The sequence below is a fragment of the Enhydra lutris genome, unplaced genomic scaffold, assembly GCF_002288905.1.
Source record: "Enhydra lutris kenyoni isolate GAN:26980312 unplaced genomic scaffold, ASM228890v2 scaffoldscaffold7, whole genome shotgun sequence".
Lineage (NCBI taxonomy): Eukaryota > Metazoa > Chordata > Mammalia > Carnivora > Mustelidae > Enhydra > Enhydra lutris.
Window position 1 is genome coordinate 23697353 of NW_019154091.1, and position 15018 is coordinate 23712370.

At 36.3% G+C, this 15018-nt stretch overlaps 1 protein-coding gene across 2 annotated transcripts in view; it reads right to left on the reverse strand.

Moving 5' to 3' along the window:
• The window catches only part of LOC111142108 (neuron navigator 3), a 387056-nt gene that overhangs the window by 84421 nt on the left and 287617 nt on the right, over positions 1–15018 (reverse strand). For both annotated transcript variants that reach the window (XM_022495074.1, XM_022495073.1), the window contains exons 13-16: positions 9085–9217; positions 8167–8437; positions 6512–7220; positions 4032–4520 (exon numbers count right to left, since the gene is read on the reverse strand). In XM_022495074.1, the coding sequence (XP_022350782.1) occupies positions 4032–4520; positions 6512–7220; positions 8167–8437; positions 9085–9217 (1602 nt within the window). The remainder of the gene's footprint in view (positions 1–4031; positions 4521–6511; positions 7221–8166; positions 8438–9084; positions 9218–15018) is intronic.

The following is a 15018-nucleotide window of genomic DNA, read 5'->3' on the forward strand; positions in this document are numbered from 1 at the left end:
TCAGATCATTCCATTTGTATAGAAGAAAAGAAAAATATAATAAATATCTGCTTGAAATGTAATGTTTCTGGCACCATTTATTTAAATATTTAATAGAATTAATCTATGCCATCTTTTGGAAATTCGAAGTTAGGTATTTAAAAGGCTCTAAGTTTTATCAGGCTCTATTTTAAAGAATTCTCAACTGGCCATAGAAAGGGATGAAAGGATGTGTCTGGAGAAAATGAGAAATGGCCTCTCTAAAAATAGAAGAGGGTGTCAACAGCTAAGTGGGACAAGTCTAGGGATTTCTGTTACAATTTCTGGCATGTGAATAACCAAAGAACAAAATTAATTTGAATTTGAGGAATGATAGCTCTTTTCCAGTAGAACCTCCAATGATCAAAATAAATACACAGGATATGCAAAATGGGGATGATATAACACAAATGCAAACACATCGATTTGAAAATTAATCACTCAAAATCAAAGCTAAAATGTTTTCTTCTATGTGTACTCCATTATTTAGCACTGCAGTAGAAAGCAACCAAAGACATTAAATGACTTTATTTATTGGGAATGTCCACATAAGGTAAATATCCTGTTATGTAGACACCAGTTCTAGTATACATTTTGACTACATAAGGTTTTTTCATGGTGTGCATAAGCAAACAAAAAGGAATCAGATTGAACAAATGTGAAAAACCTATAAATAGGAACTATAGTCAAGCTAAAGCATTAATATGGTCATGAGCCATTTTAAAGGTTATCTTTTTCACACATGCAGATTTATTAAAGCTTGACATTGCAAAGGAGATTGAAAATAGGCACTGTTTGCCATAATTATCAATTGTCTAAAGTGCATGTATTTATATCATGCAGAGAATTTAATGAAAGAAAAATAAAAAAAAATTAAATTGGCCAATATAAGTTCTTTAAAACTTTAGAAATATCTGTTTGAATCTGGATACTAATCGTTTTATAATGTAGACACTTCCCACACACCCTGAAAGGTCACAAGCTCCTATGCCTGCAAGGACCCAGCAGGCAGTGGCAACACTGAGGGAGAGCCGGGATTTTAGCCAACAGTCTGAGGAGGTCAGGCCCAGTCTGTTCCAAGCCAACAGAAGCTCTGCAGGGCTACTTGAGCTGGTATTTCCAAACAAGCCAGCAATGTGTAAAGTTTATTACTACTTTAGATTATTTTTAGTTTGATTAGGTAAGGAAAAAAAAAGTTTGGTTAGGTTACAAAAAGCAAAACAAACTAAACAAAATAACTGGGAACTGGTTATGGCTCAGGGGCCACCCATGATTTGGAGCAGCTGGAGGGAAAATTATTGAAGAATTTTTTGTGATTATTTATTATTTTATGACATTTTAATGAAAAAGGAATTTGAACCAAGTGAAAAGCTTTATGAAAAACTATTGATTCAATAATATTAAGATATGAATATATCAGTAAAATATTTTGAAATTGTAGATAGGTAAGTCCTGAACTTTTGCACATCTCTATCATATCACTCTAATTACTTTGTTTGCAATATTTACACATTAGCACATTTTCTGTCAGGTGTGGCTCTTTCGTTTCCTTAGCATTCCCAACGTTCTGCTGGCTGCTTAATTCTAATTAAGACTGGATCTCTCATATGATCTTATTTTCTCTTCAATAGGTCATAAACTTTCTCGAATATACTTTTAAAGATTAGAATAAATTGCTATTACCTGCAAATTTGTTCCCAAGAAAAAGTACAACCTCTCATATCAAAAATTATTTCAAACCAATAATATCCTGAGAGGAATTAATTAATATTTATATCATATATTATACCTAGGAAAGTTATTTTATTTTTCACACTTTACTATTCATCAATACATTGCACTAAGAATCAAGGGCAAAATATGAATTTATTTTAAATTAGCCTAAGGTTTATTTTAGAAAAATCATTTATCTGGTTATTTTTAATACTGGAACACTCCCATTTGTAAAGCTGGTCTATTTCAAAAACTGATCAACAATAAGAAGATTTACTTAAAGAAAATTTGTGACTACATATTTGCCAGGGTATTTGTAAATGAAAATGTATGTTGGCTTCTGCTAAAATACAGATAAAAGTAAAATACTAACATTACATTTGTATCTATAAAACTCAATTTATTCTCTGGTTTGATTTGAAGTTTACTTGGTTACAAACAGTTGTCTACTTTTCTGGTTTTTTGATACCTGACAGGCAAGAATTCTACCACTGAACCACCAATACCTGATTTTTTAATATCTGAAGGCTAGAGAAATAGGTTGATGGCTAAATGGTCAGCTTAATGCAGCCATATTGGTGATTTAAAAAATTAGTAATTTGGAAGGTGACTTGGGTTAATAAATAATGACCTATTTGCATGTGCTTATGAAATTGTTACTTGGCTTCCTCGCATATCAGTATACAATCAAAGATGCGTTCGTTAAAACTATAGGTTGTTAACAGATTTTCAATACAATTTGATTTACTTGTTACAAGTCTTAAAAATGACATACGAAAGTGCCCATTTACCTTAAAGCGTGGAAACTTAAATCCAAGATGCTGGAGGAAGCCTAATTTCTGAGCTAGAAACTTAAATGAAATAGTACTTGTTTTCATGTATATAGTTGATCTTTACATATGCTATCTATAATGACAAAACTAGAAAGGACACAGATGCAAATGGCTACAGTTTAGTCTCTATCCCCCATGTTTGTCTTGTGTCTCTTGGCCCAGTTTTTTGTTGATAAAGAAAAACATTATTTTATAATCACCTGCTTACCATAGGAACTATCAAGCATAAATATTTAGAAAGAATTTAGAGAATATAAATAATTCTCTTATCAGGGGATGTCTCATGGGCATGGCTGTCTGTGTCCATGAGGACACCAAGAGGTAGAGTGGGAGGGAAGCCATGTTTTACATTTCACAAAGACAAGAGAAATGGAAGAACAGTGGGAAATTTTAGATTGAGGGACAACTAGTGCCATGTGGTAAGAGTCTAGGTAAGAGCTTTAGTCAATGTTTTTTAAAAAAATGAATCTAGAATTCAGGCTGGAAGTCTGGAAAAGAGGTGATAGGTCATCCTCAGTAACAGACTGAGCAAAAGCTTAGGGAACCATATTGGGCATTTCCAGTGGCTGGTAGTGCTTTCACAAACAACACAACTAAGATGTGTGGCCAACAGCATTTTTAAAAGCTTTAGGTGTGTCAAGAAACAAATAACATTAAGTTTATCTGGGAAAAGAGGCAATTCAGGACATTTTCCAGGAGGAAGGAGTCAGCACCAAAATACCTGAGAAAGGATTTTTGGGGTGAGAGAATCTAAAGACATTTTGGTTAACAGTGACACTTTCTGGTAAGCATATTCAGTAAAGAATACCTCTTTATGTTTCTCATTGTAAATTAAAAAAAACCTGCTTAAACCAATGGGAAACACTTTATAAAATGATTTATTTTCAAGAGGCCTATTAAAAATATTACTGGTGTTATTAATTTTCTCTAAGAATTCATAGCTGACAATTGGCTTTTTTTCCAACTCAACTACGATTCCCCAGTGATCTTTTTGCTCTTTTCCTATATAAGCACTAATAAAGCAAACTTAACATATTGCTCAGAGCATAATTGTAAAATCCATTTAAATACAGTCTTTAAAAATGCTCAAATTATCATAAGGAGCTTCGTTGTCTTGGAGCTTAGGCCAAATCATTAACATGTCTTGAGAAGACATCATTTAATACATAAACATATGCTTCAAATTTCATTCAAATTGCCTGTTTGGTACATATGTATGCATTCATATTAAGAAACTTAATTATACAATTACCCTATTCTTCATGGCTTTTTTTTTCGTTCTACGAACTTGGTAGTAAGAGCAAACAAAAGGCCCAGCCTCCTTTATCTTCTATCCCTTTAATTTTATATTCCTTTGCAGAGTGGCATTCCCACTGACATCAAGGAAATTTGGTGGGGGAGGAGGGTAGGCACAGCGTGGAGAGGAAGGAGGGGGAAGACTTCATCAATGCCTCTAGGAAAGCTCACCTTTCTGAGAGAGTAGATCTCACACTACCCGTTCTCATGAGCAGGCTCTGCACCTCGTGAGTGCCTGTGGTCAGTCCAGACAGGGAGCCATGATGGCTGAGGGGGAGGTCAATAGACTCAGAGCTCGTATGGAGGCTAGTCATGGACTGGTAACTTGGAGTGTCCTTGCTGCCAGCAGAGGAACTGCTCAGATTGGCAGCCCACACGAGACCACCTGAGGTGAAAGAGTGGACCGATGCTGGGCTGGAAGCCAACGAGTGACTTAAGCTTATAACATCTGTAGTTAAGTCTGAGGGTTTATTGAAGAGAGGGCTGCTGCTGCCACTTAGCCCACCAGCACTGCCCATGCTGCCCGTACCAGACGACGGTGACTCCAGACTGCCTTGCCGCGCTAATGTGGTACTAGGACTGGGCATTACTGAGGAGGATTTCACACCCTCAGTATTAGGTGCAGAGGCAGATTTGCCACCTGCCTTGGCACCAAACAACCTAAAAGAAAAACAAATAACAACTTCAGTTGTTCCAAGACACTAATATCCACATTAAATATCTAGGGTTACAGTACACAGAGCCAAGTGTGCTTTGGCGTCTGAGCTGCCAAGCACTTCCTGTCTCTATGTTACTGAACTTTATAAGCTCGAACTTCTTAATCTCGTGCCAAAAAATCTCTCATATCACCATAAGTGTAAGTTGGTACTGGGCTGCCACCCAGGGGGTGGGGAGGAAAGGGGCAAAATAAAAGTAGATCAAACATGAAAATCCTTGGCTTTCACAGGTTAAGTGATCATCAGAATCTTTCGAGAAAATTAAAGAGTTTGAGCACACTTGCTGTTACCTACTTACAGAACCATTATAATGAAACAACTTCTACGCATTCGGTACATAACACTTAAATTTTTTTTTCTTCCTTTTTTTCATTGTAACAGTTTATTCAGAAACTAAAAGGAGTGCTTAAGGCAAGGTTTGGAGATTATGTTACTTATCTGGTGGCCTGAGTGACGGCAGTCGGTTAGAAATGTGATTGGACACTGTTGGCAACATGTTGGTTTGTGTGTATTTTCCTCAAGAGAGACCAGAGGTTTTATGTCCGTTGCCAGGGCTATTCAAGTACATATTTATAATAGTGATTTGAAACATAGTTGGTGCTAACTTAGATGTTGGAGTTCAGTTCAGAAAACATTTTAGTTTTGTAAATGGAGCAGATGATATAATCGAATTTATGTAAATATGGAAATAAAGTGATATGAAGTAATGGCGTAATGATTACTAACTAATTAAGTTGCAATGAAATCTGTATTTCCTATAGTGAAATATTTTGACGAATATGAGAAATTGTTTCATAGGTAATGGGCCACTGGAGGGCACTATTGGCTTTTATTTAAACAACAGAAATAATTACTCCCACTACGAGTCATTATTCTTTCCAATGAGAATAAACATTTCAAAAAGCCAGTTTTGCAGAATTAATATTTCTACTGAGGAATATAACATCTAGGCTTTCAAACAATCATGTATCTGAGATCGCTTGAAATGTAAATATCCCAAGACCCTTTATTTCCCAGTTATCAAGGTTCTTGGTTTATTCATTGTAATAAAAACAAACATTTAAAATACTTAACATATAGTGGACTCTAAATCATACTCTATCATTTCATAAACAAGAAAACAGAACCAGAGAGGTTTAACCATTTGTCCCAAGTATTTTGGGCTATGTATTTTCTTGCCACTTAAAATATATTAGTATTTAAAGCAATCATAGTCCACACATTCAGTACTAAAGATAGTCCCTATACAGTAACCAAGTTATACTGCTTATCAGAGTCCTACCCAGAAAGCTGATGAAGCTACGAATCCTCACCCACCCCAGAGTTGTTACCCTATATGAAACATCCAGCTGTTTTCAAATTCTGTCCATGATATCATACCTTGATTTTCATTAATATGTTAAGATATGGTGCTACATCAATCTTTCCAATCTAATCTCTTACAAGGAAAACAGTTTCATCTACATTCATGATCATTGACTCATTAAGAGCCAGCAAGATCATAAACACTGGAAACGAATACCAATAGTCATGAAAACCTATTTTATTTTATTTTTAATTGTGAAAAGGAGAGATGGAAATCTACAGAAACTTTACAAGTGATTATTTTATTACTACCCCTCGGTATTGCCATCTATTTTTAAGTTTCTTATAAATGCTGTTTGTGTTGCTAATATTCGACGGATAGTGGGACTGAGAAGTTTGAGCATTTCTCAAAATGAACACCATTTTTTCCCCTAGCTATTTAAAAGATCAGCTCTTTGAAACTCACTGCACTCAGAAACTAAAAGAATCTAAGATATATGAACTTTAGAACATACATTTAGGATATAGGATTTAGGACACACGTGGATTATTTATATTTATTAAACAGTTCCCATGAATCCTACAGTATAGCATTTTCTATTTTTCCAGCATCATTTTACACATTCTTACCTTCGAAACGTAGGTGAGGCAATGTCAGGATACTTGGATCCTGGTTGCCTGAGCCCTTGTGTCCCACAGGCACTGGCAGAGGTGGGGCTGGATTTGGGGGAACCTGACAAAGAAACACTCTCTGAATCTGAGACTGCTACTTTTTCCTTCTCCTTGTCTGTCTGGTTGACAGTGACGGGGCTCGAGCGCCCTGACCCAATCTTAGTGGGTTCTCTGAGTTTCGAGGTGGAGGCACCAGCCGACTTGCTGCTGACGTTGGAATCAATGCTGCTGGTGCTGGACCTGTGGCCGCCTCGGCCGGGGATACCGCTGGTGCTGGATTTTGAAGGGCGAGGCAAACTGCGGTACTGGAGGGAGGTCTTGGAGCCCACGTGCAGCACACCATCATCCTGATTCTGGGAACCATCCAGACTGGTTTTTCTCCCTGCATTTGACTTCCCACCAATGGCAGCAGATTTGGGAATTTTACCCAGGGTGGCCGACCCGCTTGTTATCGTTGCCCCACTGCTTGTGATCATAGTAGATGACCCTACTCCACTTGGTTTCTTAAATCCAAAAGAGCTGGGAGCAGCTGATCTTCCAATGCCCGATGGGGGCTTTTTCCCCTCATCTCCACTGCTTTTTCCTGCATCTGAAGGAGACCTCTGTAGAGAGGACCCTTTTAGGGGAGTTTTGCCTTTCTCTGAAGCTTTGGCATCATCCGTTTTCCCTAATTAACGAGAAATACACAGATATACATGCCTGTGCTTTTTGATGAACACAGTAATCTTTCTGTAAACGACGTGTAAAAATGTGAATACATCTTAAATTACTTCAGTTTCTATCTATTTATTTAGATCTCAATAGGTACGAGCTTTAACATATCGAGAGGATTGCCTACAAAGCTATAAAAATATGGCTCTTCGAGGAAATGTGACGAGTGATGTAGGAGATAAAATGAAAACACATATTTTTACAGTTTGTTATTGTCTTATATCTCACAACTCTCTTCCTTTATCAGGATAGCACTTAATCTTATCAAGCTAAGTGCTAGAAAAAGAATTCATTTGAATATCTGGAAGATGCTTCTACTTAGAGGCCTCTGGTACAACAATACCTCCCGTGGCACTATTTAAAATTAGGCACCATTTTAAAAATAGGGAAACAATCTTAAAAAAAAAAAAAGATAGTACAATTTGGCAGAAGTCTTTCACTCTCTTCTTTCATAAAGTATAATTCACAAATGCTGTTTCAAATCTCCAGCCTTCCAACTCATCACATTAGTGTGATTGCTCTTGCCTCTCAGTGGTGGTAGTGAAATTTAGTGGCATATTTAACATAAATAGTCCAAACTTTCATAAGGAAGGCAGAAGGAAAGCAATCTTATTTTTTATTAAGCCGATTTCTTTTATTTCCGCATGAACAGAAATGACTACGGCAGAATAAAGACACTCAATAGCCCCAAATTATAATGGAGCTCCCTCAAGAACGCCTAGATTGTTATATTATTGTGGACTTATATGGTAAAGTATGTGAAATTTACATGGAAAAGAATAACTATACAGAGAAGAATATGATTTAATTAAAAATAAAACTCGTATTAACGTGAACAAAGATGGAATGGAAACTGTAAATTAAAACATTTTTGCATAACAGCTGTGAAGTGACAAGCCTACCCGGGGTCTTGAGTGCACTCGTTCCAGCTTTCTGCCTAGATGACGCTCCTCCTTGGGCAGACATGCCCCTTCTCCAGGAACCTGTCTGGGAGATGGACAGGGAGGCTTTCTGTCCCGTCTTCTCCGGGTCTTCAGGAAGTCCTGAGGAAACACCTTTCCACTTGCCAGCGCCATCCCCATGGCTGTCTAAGTCCTCCTCTGTTTTTTTCAGCTCCTCGGTAGTATCCCATGTCTCATCTGTCGTAGAACGTTTCTCTGAATCTGTCTTCAGCTATGAGGAAAATATTACAAAGAAACTTTGGGCAGAAAAATCTATAAAGTGTGAATAGGCCCTGGAATGTACCTTCAGATAACTGGTTAAAAAAAAAAAAAAAGGCAGCACTGATTTATATTTCAAAAGAATTCCAAAGACTCCTATTTTTATCTATGTCTTCATTTAAGTTTCATTAATTTTGGCCACATAATTCTCACTTGCACATATTAGAGAATGTCAGAATAAATACGTGCAGAAAACCCCAAATTAAATACTCCAGAGAGGAAGGAATTGTCTATGTCAAATTTAACAAGGGAAAGGAGGACAAGAGAAAACTTAATTATCTAATATCCACTTTTGATTTACCATTCTCAAGAGATTTATTTCAGAGATCAATATAAAATTAATCAAGAACTATCTAAAAATGAGGCTATTAAAATAATTTTTAGGGTTAAAATATCAATATTATAAAAAGAGATATGGAACAGTAAGTCTTTGGGTTGGCCTGTAATCAATAGACCATGTATGTGTTTAATACATAAACACAAGCTGCTTCTGTTTATACGATTATATCAGATTCAAATGCTGTATTTTAATCTCAGACAAAACGGTTTGGGGAGTAAACCTGGGAGAAGCACTGGAGAAAGAAGGCAGACAATTCTCACCTGTGTGTTCTTCCTGGAGGGGACTGTGATGTTTGAGTAAGAGCTGACTGAGGATGTGGTGTTCAAGTCGTCCGTGCTGATGTTATCAAGGGTGTCACTGAGACCACTGCTCACAGAGCTGCTGTCATCCCAGCTAAAGGCAAGACACACAGCAGCAATGAACTACACACAGGAGGCATGAGGGAAGTCACCTATATTTCCATATAACATTTATCATGTATCAGGAAGATAATCCTCACTTTTTTAATTTCATGATGAAAAATTATTGACTTTCCATTTTAGGAGAATCATATTACAAAAGAAATTGAAACCAGGCCTGAGGATAACCTTATCTGATATTTGCAAAGAATCACTGTTTAGTACAGATCCAGGCTCCAGGGGAGTATCTATAGAATGAATGAAAACACTAAAACAAATACGGCATGGTATCAGGAAAGAATAAAACCACCAATGATATTCCCCCCTGGAAAAAGCAACATAGCATATAAGAATTCAGTTTTTGTTCTAAAAGTTTAAAAAACAAAACAAAACAAACACACACACACACACACACACACACACACACACACACACACACACACACACACACACACCCAACAACTGTGCTTCAGTTAGGAATCAGTAAGAATCCACATTCTTTCTCCTACCATAGCAAATACTAAGGATTCACCAACACTTGAACTTTGAGTTTCATTTCTATCATATCATCACTCCTGCCATACCTCACAGTTTCTGGCCTGGAATCAATAAACAATAACCTCTTATTTGGCTTTCCTGCCTGTGGTCTTTCTCAATACAACTTCATTGCTAAATTTGGGTCAATGATCAAAATGATCACAAAAATTCACATCTGGCCCTGTCACTTCCCTTCTTCAGAGACTTTTCTTTACCAAAGCCATAGATTCTGAAATAGAATGCACCCGCCTCACAGGATGAACTAGGCAATCCATTGGGACATAAGAAAAAACATTTGAAATTCTGAATATATTTGATTTAATCAAAAGAAGAAAAAACAAAATAGGCTATATTAATATTCATGTGCAGGCTAATGTGTGCACTCTCATTGAGTCAATGTGTCAGATGATGTGGAAGTAATGTAGGATAAGCAGGGTAACTTGAATGAGAATGGCAGCTCCACAGTTCAAAGGGGTGGGACCCAGTTCCCTCATTTACTGGCTGGTTCTCAGTCTACTGTGCTGTCCTGCTGCTTACCTGTGCTCTGTTAAACAAATTCACACACATGGGATACATATGTTAGATACAGACAAAAGTTAAGTTTCATAAAATGGATAAGTGCCTTTAAAAACAATCTATACATTAGGAGAATATCCGTAATGAAAGCATAAGTAAACCACAGAGGAACAGTGGTGAACTGATAGTTTTCCTCCTCTGGTATGTGTGTTTTATGAGGTGTGTCATAAATTCAAAATAACAGTGATATGTTGAGATCACACATGAAACCAATAAGAAATGCAACTATCAAGAAGAAAATAAAATTTGAATTTATAGCGAACAGTGTTAATGATGATCCTTCCCTAGCTGTATATTTTGTTTGTGATATTAGCTCCTGATAGCATAATCCAATGAAAAATGGGCAGAAGACATGAAAAGACATTTCTCCAAAGAAGACGTGCAGATGGCCAACAGACACATAAAAAGATGCTCATCATCACTTATCATCAAGGAAATGCAAATCAAAACTACAATGACATATTACCTCATACCTGTTAGAATGGCTAAAATCAACAACACAAGAAACAACAAGTGTTCGCAAAGATATGGAGAAAAAGGAACCCTCATGCTCTGTTGGTAGGAATGAAAACTGGTGCAGCCACTATGGGAAACAGTATGGAGGTTCCTTAAAGACTTAAACATAGAACTAGCCTACACCAAGCAAAATAAGTCACAGAAACACAAGTACCACATGATTTTACTCATATGTAGACTTTAAGAGACAAAACAAGTGAGGAAAGGGGGAAAAGAGAGGGAGAGTAGAGAGAGACAAACCAAGAAACAGACTTTCAACTAAAGGGAGCAAACTGATGGTTATCGGAGGAAAGGCGGAGAGCGGGATGCATGAAACAGGTGATGGGGAGTAATGAGGGCACTTTTGATAAGCACCAAGTGATGTATGGAAGTGTTGAATCATGTATTCTACACCGGAAACTAATGTAACACTGTATATTAACTGGAATTAAAATAAAAACTTCAAAAAACTTAATTTTCCACAAATTTTAAACGTATAGTGTTATTTCTCTCTTCTCTGGATTCCAGAATCTTCCCCCTAATACTGGAATTGCCTTTACAAAGGTCAATAAATCCATGAATTGAGTGCTTACTATGTGTCCTACTCTTCTAATTATATTATATAATCCTCAAATAAATCTATGAGACAGGCACTGTAAAGATTAAGGTAGGGGATGCCTGAGTGGCTCAGTCAGTTAAGCATCTGTCTTTGGCTCAGGTCACGATCCTAGGATCCTGGGACCGAGTTGCACATCAAGTGGGACGCTGCTTCTCCCTCTGCCTGCCATTCCCCTGCTTGTGTGCTCTCTCTCTCTCTGACAAATAAATAAATAAAATCTTAAAAGAGAAAGAAAGAAAGAAAGAGGAGGGGGGAGGGAGGAAGGAAGGAAGGATGGAAGGAAGGAAGGAAGGAAGGGAGGAAGGGGGGTGGTTTTAGGTAGGTTAAATGACATGCCTAAGAGCACATGATGGACCTGGGATTTAAACCCAGGAATTATGTTCCATGGCTTGATTAGCATTATGCTCCCCTGCCTCCCAGCTTTTCACCCCTTCTCTCTTGAAATATATCAATGATGAGTCTTCAAAGTCTTTGCAAAGTTCACAGAGTCTTCCAAATCCTTTACTTTTTCCTCTTCTTTGGGATTCAATATTTAGAAATTTATCTGAACTCACCTTTTGCATTCTTTCTTGGAAATTCCCTAGTCTTCCATAACTTCCGTACCACCTCTGTGATTTTGACAGTTAGGTTCACATCTTTAACCAGACTTGTTCCTGACTACCAAATAAGTATTTCCAGCCTTCTACTGGACAGTGTGTCTAGGATGTCTTGTCAACATCTCAAAATCACTCTGCTAGATTACATCATTTCTCCTTAAAAATTATTCTCCCTTTCAGTTACTGACATTACCTATTAATCTTTCTGTCTTAAATCTAAGTGTTTTTTCCTCTTAGTTATCACTAATCCTTGAAAAATCCTTCTCAGCTACAGGTAACACGGCCACCCTTTTCCATATATGCACTGCCTCTGCTTGTCCTTCCTTCCATAAAAGTTATTAGTAAGTATCCACTCTGTTTCATTAAGCAATGAATAAATTATAACCCCTCTCCTTGAAGAACTCAGTGTTTATTGTTGAAGACAAAAATTTAAACAAAAGATAACAATGTAACATGGTAAGCTGTTTTAATTAGAGGTGAGTGTAAAATGTATGGCATGGCAAATCTTCTATCATCTATTTGAAGAGTTGAAGAATTATTTCACAATATTCAATACGAATATTGTGGAGTGATAAAATAATCTATGTTAATCACTATAATGTAGCATCTATCACCTGTTATATCCATTTTTTGTGCCTTTCTATATTCTGGATCATAATCTGATTTACCCAAAGTCAGGATTGTATTTGATTTATCTTTATAATCCTAGTACATTCCATGTTGTCTACTGCTGAAGAGATGACTAGTAGATGTTTGTTAAATGAATGAAATGATTTTACTTTTGAAAATGCTGCTTCTATCCAGTAATGTTAAGTTAGAACAAACCCATAAAAAATAAAATTTTGTTCAATATATTTCTTTGCTAAACAAACTTAAAGGGACAAATTTTGATTGATGACAACATTATCTTCCTAATCTATCCTGTGATTTTGACTTTCATCTTTGATTTTTGTGGATACCAGGATTCTCCCTGGCTAGTATGCAATTAATCTTGTTTATTATGGCACACTTAATTAAGTTGAAAAAGCTTCATAAAAATAGGGTTTTTTTAACTGAAAAAATGATAATTTACTCACATAATTAGCTCTGAGGTCTCAAGCCTCATCAATATATTTTCTCCATCCTTTCATTTTTAATTTCATTAAGATGTGCTAAGAATTCTTGATGATATTATTTATAGAAGGGCAACTCTCCTTCTCTTCCAAGTTACAGATCTGTTACTCTCCTAAATTTTTCTCAACAATCTAAGACAGCTCTATACATGACAAATCTGTGGATCTTATCCACATAGATTGCATTTACACATTGGATTGTTCCCAGTTTTTAAACACTATGAATAAAACTGTTAAGAACATTCTCCTATATTCTACTTGTGTGACATTTTAGAACAGGCAAAACGACAGATGTGGGATGACCAGTGACGGCCAGTGGTCAGAAGTAGGTGAAGATTCATGGTGTCCATACATGGCTTGAGGCATATGTCAAAACTCAGAACTACAGGGAAAAAATTATTACTCAGTTAAAAGCCAAAAATGTAGCCAGTTAGCCTGTTGGCAAATTACAATTTAGATATATACTAGATTACTAAGTATTCCAAGAATAGGATAATTTTTTTTTTTGCATGTCTTTTAAGAGTACGTATTTAAATGTTCAATAAATAACTCAATGGGGCTAGGGATCTATTTTATTTATCTGGTCGTGCATTTGTAGCTCTGACCCCCATATGTACCTCTGGATTCAAGCAGAAGTAGACCTGCTTGAAAACAGATGTATTATATTTTCAAGGTCTTCTTTTTCTTCCTTTTAATAATGAAGAACTTTGAAATATTAATTAAATTATTATTATTACTATTGTTATTATTATTATTATTCTTAGAGAGAGAGAGAGAGAGAGAGAGCAGGAGAAAGGGAAAGAGAATCTTAAGCAAACTCCATGCCCAGCACAGAGCCCAACACAGGTCTCAGTCTCACAACCCTGAGATCATGACCTGAGCCAAAATCAAGAGTCAGATGCCCAACCAACTGAGCCACCCAGGTGCCCTTAACTAAAGAACAGGTAAAATAAGTTTGCAGATTTAAAACCAATTCTGGAGGAAAAGGCTATTTTTCAACACAGTCATATTTTTCATGTAGTAGCAATTCATACAGCAGGTACTCAGCCAGGCTCTACAATAGTTCATATTGCCCGGTCAACTGTCCTACTTCTACATGAACAAGTAAAACAGATTTTCTTTCAATAAATAATTCTGATACTTCAGGCATCTAATAGTAACCTCAATCTCAATTTGATAGCTCATTAAATACTCCATTAATGATATAAATGAACATGCATATTACTACTGATTCCTCTAGAAGTACTGTGTTCTAACCCTAATGCAATTCCAATTATGAGAATGTTGTGTAGAAAGTTCTGGATATACTCATTCTTTCTAAGGGAAAAGAAGACATTTGCATAACAAAATGAAAGCATCACTTCAAAAAACACCCTATTCCAGGATAGCTTTGTTTTGTATTTCCATTATTTATGGCACTTTAAATAATACACAAAAGAAGAGACAGATACTTTTAAAATATATATATACTTAGACACCATGACATCTGCAATAATAGTTTAAAAAATACGAAGAATCAGGGGTCTATCTAGGCTTTGTGCTTTGGCACCATTATGTTAAACCAATTAATTTCTTCTCAAAACTAAATAAACACAAAACCACTTAGACTTATACCATATCTCCTTTCTTTCTTTCTTTCTTTCTTTCTTTTTTTATCAGCAAACACAATGCACTACCTGTCAAGTTTGAGCATTGCAACCACTGAAGTGTAAATTCTGTATTACTTCAGGGTCATTGACAGAAAACAATGTAGTGTATTTCAACAAAGATTTATTCAGCATTTCCTTGGAAAAATATTTCATTATCAAGAAAAAAAGACTTCTGAATTGGAAAAACCTAAGTATATAACAACATGAACATG